Source organism: Dasypus novemcinctus, chromosome 9 (genome assembly GCF_030445035.2).
Source record: "Dasypus novemcinctus isolate mDasNov1 chromosome 9, mDasNov1.1.hap2, whole genome shotgun sequence".
Taxonomy (NCBI): domain Eukaryota; kingdom Metazoa; phylum Chordata; class Mammalia; order Cingulata; family Dasypodidae; genus Dasypus; species Dasypus novemcinctus.
In genome coordinates, this window is record NC_080681.1 from 14,712,469 (window position 1) to 14,718,468 (window position 6,000).

At 42.4% G+C, this 6,000-nt stretch overlaps 1 protein-coding gene across 5 annotated transcripts in view; it reads left to right on the top strand.

Annotated features, from left to right (window-relative positions):
- The window catches only part of SORT1 (sortilin 1), a 79,639-nt gene extending 73,891 nt beyond the window's left edge, over positions 1–5,748 (top strand). For all 5 annotated transcript variants that reach the window (XM_071217208.1, XM_058303078.2, XM_058303079.2 and 2 more), the window contains 3 exons: positions 551–657; positions 928–1,051; positions 1,241–5,748. In XM_071217208.1, the coding sequence (XP_071073309.1) occupies positions 551–657; positions 928–1,051; positions 1,241–1,255 (246 nt within the window). In that variant the 3' untranslated portion in view covers positions 1,256–5,748. The remainder of the gene's footprint in view (positions 1–550; positions 658–927; positions 1,052–1,240) is intronic.
- The last annotated feature ends 252 nt before the right edge of the window (positions 5,749–6,000 follow it).

Genomic DNA, 6,000 nt, shown 5'->3' on the forward strand with positions numbered 1-6,000 from the left:
CAAACTCCAACAATGATATGAAAAGGATTATTTGTAAAAACATTCCAAAATTAAGTAAAAGAAATACAAAAATGAAATCTGGGTGCTATAGGTTGGCCTGCCTGGGATAGTGTTGGCACAGCGTCTTCCCTGATAATGGCCCTGTTCTAGATTCATTCAGCCCAGTATTATCATAGCCTCCCTTCCCACTCTCCCTTAAGCTCTAAGACTTGTAAAAGCAGTGGTGGTATAGAACAGTCACAATTTCTATTTGATCTAGGCAGTTGCCAAGGCTTCTGATGTAACTTTGACGTTGAAGCTCCTGAGTTTGCAGCAGCAACAGCTTCAAAGAAGCTGGAGCTCTGATTTCCCTCTGCCAGTGATATTTTCCTGGTAGCACTGAGATGGTTCATCTTGAGGGGTTGGAAAAGTAGCCTCAAAAAGTGCCTGGGGACTGTATATGTATAGACCATTCGCAGAGAAATGAGGGGAGTGAGCAGCCTCTTTGAATTCAGCTCTAGAACATGCATGCCTAATAAATGCTTTTGTGTATGTGTTTTAATTTATCAAGAATTCCCAGTCGAATTCTGTTCCAGTTATCCTGGCCGTTGTGGGATTGATGCTGGTAGCTGCTGTAGCCGGCGTGCTCATTGTAAAGAAGTATGTCTGTGGGGGAAGGTAAGGAAAGTAGGAGTCGATCACAGGTACCAAATTCAAACCAGAAAGTTGCCCGGGACATATGGTTGAGTCTGTCTTTGGCAAAAGCTAGCTAATTGAAATTATGTTTCTGAAAAATCAGAAATATCTTATTTTCCATATGTCAGCCATAGACTGTGCTTTCTCTGTGTGTGACATTCTGTTTGAGTGCATAAAACTCGGAAAATGCAGTCTTAACAAGAAACACGCCCCTTCACACTGGTGAGCCTTACGGGAGGTTTCCATTCGCAGGTTCCTGGTGCATCGCTACTCTGTGCTGCAGCAGCATGCAGAGGCCAATGGTGTGGATGGTGTGGACGCTTTGGACACAGCCTCCCACACTAATAAAAGCGGTTATCATGATGACTCGGACGAGGTGAGACAACGAACGAAGGGTGATGCATTTTCTATTCTCATCAAGATGCAATTGGGGAAAGGAGGGTATAGTTAGAAGCAGTGACTTAAAGCTTCTGAGACGTATTAACAAGCCCAGAAACTAGATGATTGCTTTTGAAATACGAATCCCTCAGTCTCTCAATAATATGGTACATATCTTTCTCTTCAGGACCTCCTGGAATAGCTCTTCAAGGAGCTGGGACCAAGCATGGATGATGGAACCGCAGTACCTCTTACACTCCCTGTGGCTCCAACTTGGGGAAATAAATTTCCCATTGGGAGGGACCCAGCTCTGTTTCTGCTGCTTCCATCAAAGCCAAAAGGACCTACACTAAAGAAATGCAGGGTGGGGGTGGGGAACCCTGAACAGACTTAAAATTGACTCTGAAAAGAGGGGGAAAAAATCTTTAAATTCTTTAACTTTTAAGTTGTCTTTTTGTGAAGTATGGGCTTTTTGTTTGTTTGTTTTAAGGGAAATGAAATGGAATTTGAAGGGAACATTTCACTGACCTCACTCTTGTGTGTTTTGCATGGCACCTGCTCCCCAGGGTAGCTGCCAACTCCAGCCATCAGCTCTCACAATATACTTGGTGCCGTCCCTAGGCTCTGCTGGTGACATGAAGCAGATGCAGAGATGAAAGCAGAGGCTGCAATGCCTGGCACAGTCCAGGGAGCTTTTCTCCCTCTAGGGACAGCCCTCCTCCAAGAACACTGCCCACCAGCGCTTCACACATTCTTGCTGTTTTGTTTCTTTTCCAGAGTCCCTAGACCACAGTGATTTTTCTTTTCTCTCGGTTAATTAAGCAATATCCTTGTTAATTGCCCTATGGCAACTACCTTAACTGTGTGCTTCCAAAATAACTAAATCAGGAAAACTTAAAGGGCAGTATTTTCAAGTTAGGGCAGGGGGAAGAGAGCAGCAGGGAATTGACTAGATTTAGCAGAAATTCTTGCAGCTTCTGTGGTCTTACAAGCCATGCTTTTTGTGTGTGCCAGTGGACTTGCTCAAGGACAGGGTATAGGCTTGCTCTTGACACCTGCCCCGGTGGAAGGGTCTCCTTCCTAGGGTTGAATTTTGAGGCACAGTGCAGCCCCTGAGGACTGGACATCACAGTCTTCCATTTTCCCTTCTGACCTGTTGTGTTCATTCATTGTTAAATCATTAAAATAGCTGCTTATTTGCTTCTTCTTAGATTGCTGTTGTACAGACTAGAGATGTTTTCAGATTTATAGGCTTTTAAAAATATATATCAGGATTGTATTACCAGGCTCTCCTTCTCACCCTCTTTTTTTGTTTTGCCAAGTAATTTATTGGCATGAAGCTTTGGCTGAACCAGTTGAAAACACACTTCCAGTTTGGATGATGCTTTGTGTGATACATTAAGTTCATATTTTAAATTAAAGGAAGTTTTCCATTTGACATTTCCCAAATTAAATAAATTTATAGAATGTCATTGGGGTGGATTTGGGGGTGGACGTGAAGTAGTGGAAATCTGCAATAACTAGTTTTATTACAACTTGAATATTTGCTGTACAGGAATATAGTATAGTAAGATTTCGATCTAAGTATGCCTACTGTGCTGGTCTCAGTTTCTCCCAATAACTGTGATTGGGACATTTTTCCTTTGGTAGCTGCCATTTGTGGCCAGAAAGTCAGTGAAAAGTAAATGTGCCAAATTAACTTTTGTCAGAATGTGTGAGCAGATGGTTACATTCTCTTCTCACCAGAATGGATTAACAGCAGCAGGGAAAGTGGGGGAGGAAGTCAATAGAGAATTTTAGAGAATTTGAAACTGCAGTAAAACTCATTTCAGTTAGGGAACTTTGGTTAAAAAAATGAGGACGGTTTTTGTGAAGAGAATATTTGTTAAGGTCGGAGAACACTATTAGTTTAGGAAAAGCTTATAAAGCTTGCCTGGTTTTTAAATTTCAAGTCATTCCAAAGATATACCAGCTCACAAATGATAAAAAGTGTCAGCTTTTCTCCCACCTTCACCTCCTGCCTAGAAAAGGCCTATTTACACCATCTACCTTTTCCCCCAGCACATTACCCACTGGTAGATGAGCCAGTATATGGTAATTGTCTTATTAGTTTTAAGATGTAGAAAACACCTGTGATGGAAAAGTTAATAATCTTCTCTAACCAGATAAGATAAAGGCCCTTTACTTAGAATGGTTGCTGGGATTTCTGTAGACTTTGACAATTTTCAGAGCACTTTCCCTGGCATTATGTCATTTGATTCTCCTTACATTCTGGCAAGATAAAGATGGGTTATAATCCCCATTTTTCAGGAGATGAAGCTGAGAAATAAAAGTGGAGTGATTTGCCCAGGGTGCCTGTGTGTGTTACAGGCATTGCCTAATGGGTTGTCCTCAGGACTCTTGAAAGTCTCTGTGCTTAGAGGTGACGTGCTGTTCTTTAGGATGGGACATTTTCTTTCAGAGCAGTATTCAGCACCTTTTTAAGCTCTCACCACCTTCTTAAACAGATAATTGTATTCCCTTGCTTTTATGGCTAAAAACAAATTAAATTAGTTGTGATTTTAAATATGCTTTTAGAAATCTCCCCCCATCCATTGAGGGTCACTGTCTAGGAGTGCGGGGATGGAATCTCCCTCACGGATCCCCCCTCTCCATTCTCTTAGCTTTCAGTCCCTGGCTGACTACTCGTTTGAGTTGAAGGCTGCTAACAAGCCCAGCTCATTCCCTTAATTGGCTAGTTAGCTTTCTGTATCAGCCAGTGCTCTCTCAGCCAGAGAGTCAAACAGCCTTAATCCATCATATCTTCTAGGGAAAAAATGTCTAATTTGTTCTATGAATGCTAAGTTAGGAGCATTGACTTTAAAGGTGAAACACATCCTTTTATAAACTCCAAGGCGAGATGGTAGCAGAAGAGATTATTTCTGGAGGTTTGGGCCCTGGAATTTAGCATCATAGAGAAAGGCTGGGCATATCACCCAGTCTAGAGTGGTCAGAGCTCTTCAATCCAGGTGCAGAACTTGCCACTTTCCTGCTCTGTGAACAAGTGTGAGCCATGGGCCCGAGAGGAGTTTAGTTTTTAGTGAGACCAGATCACTGGAAGTATCCCAGCTCCCTGTTCAGAGATGAATCCACCTAGATTGTTAATTGGGAATAGCATTTAGAAGAATAAAAGTCTTTGGAGAATTGTCACAGTTCTAGGGGAGTCTCAGGAGATGCAATAGATCATCTAAAACTAAAACTTAGAATTCGCCATATGTCTCTAAATAGGCTATCCAGGGCGTATCTCTTACTCTCAGGTTTGTCTCTGGGCCTGTACATCCCTGAGAGCTGGCCTTTCATCCCTGATGGTTTAGTTACGTGCTGGCCATCTCCAGCTCCTCGCTGGCTCTGTGAGCTGTAGCTGCTGCTCCTGTGGCCTTCGTCACCATACCTGGATGTTTGGAGGAGCACAGGGCTGACTGCACCCTCCCCAGGTGACAAAGCTGATCTGGCTGCGGGCATTTATTTTCAGGCAAACCATCCAGTTATATTCTTTCGTTTTAGGAGAGCTCTAGAGAGTCCTGCCCTGTAAGCAGAGCTTACAGCCAGAGCTCATCCTGCTCTTGGTAGGCACAGTCCCCTTGCCCCTTGCCAGGCACTTGGAATTGCTTAAACAGGAGGGGATTCAGCTTTTTAACTTTGCCAGCGCTTTTACTCAAGCAGAAAATGAACATGGACTTAAACATCCTTTGAACAAAACCAAAGGTTAAGATTTACCACATGATGGAGTGACAGGGAGGGCCAAAGTCAGCAGGTGCTAGACTTTCTGTTCCATCTGCCACAGATCTGCCCAGCTCAGGCAGTTCTGAGCATCTTCTGGGTCCTGCCTTCATGGAAGATAGTTGCAATAGCGGGAGTGTGTTGATTTCTTGGTTGTGTTGCATTTTAACAATAAGTTAAGAATCAGAACATTAATTTGAAATTGTTTTCAGCACCTTGCTGTATGCATTTTTTCACACCAGTACATTCTTAAGCGTCCTTGTTTATGTAGAATAGCATACACTACACTACTAATCTGTACTTTTATATATATGTACATATATACATGTATAAACTGTATAGTGTACATGCTAATGATTTATTAATATGCCCCACATCTTTAATGCATCTCCCATCTTCCGCATGCCCTCAGTCTGTGGTCAGGTGACTGGAATGTTCCCTGATGATTCTGCCCACCTCTCCCACGTTTGGATGTCTAGAGAGGAGGGTTTTGGTTGTGCTCTCCTTATTCTTGTGCACAGAAATGCTCAGGGTCCCCATGTGCCTGTTGAAACCCTCTTGTCTCTTGTTCCCTTTTTGAGCATGCGGTTCCTCCATGTTCTCTGACTTTCCCTCCCCAAGCTGTAGTACAGCTGCCTTCCTGCCAAAGTGTAAAGCAGTATTAAGATCATTACTGCATGTGCTCTCAACACCCACGCTTTCTGCTCCCTTGGGTCAGAAGATTGCATGTAAGGTGGAATAATCAAGTTTCAATAACCCATGTGAGTTATACAACCAAGCCAGACCACATAATAAAATTACACAAAGTGGAAATAAAACTCAAATTTCTTTAGCATTATGTAAATAAATCTGGATATGTTTAACTTTGTACTGGTAATTTTCTGTATATTTGCAATATCGGGTTAGAAATAAAACAGACTGGACTTTGTTACCTGACCTACTGAGATGACTACACTACAGTTTGTTAATATAGTTTTTCCAGTTTTTTAAGCATCAAAAATTAAACTCCAGCAATAAGAATAAGATAAAGAGCCAGGACTGTGCCTTTTCGGCATGAAAGGTATGAGTTAATTTATGGGGAAGCGGCTCACTTTTTTCATCTTTATGCTCATAAGGATATACCTTCCGTGGGTACTTGTAAGACCAGCTTTCTTGTTCTTACTCCCAGAAAGGCTGGCAGACCCACCC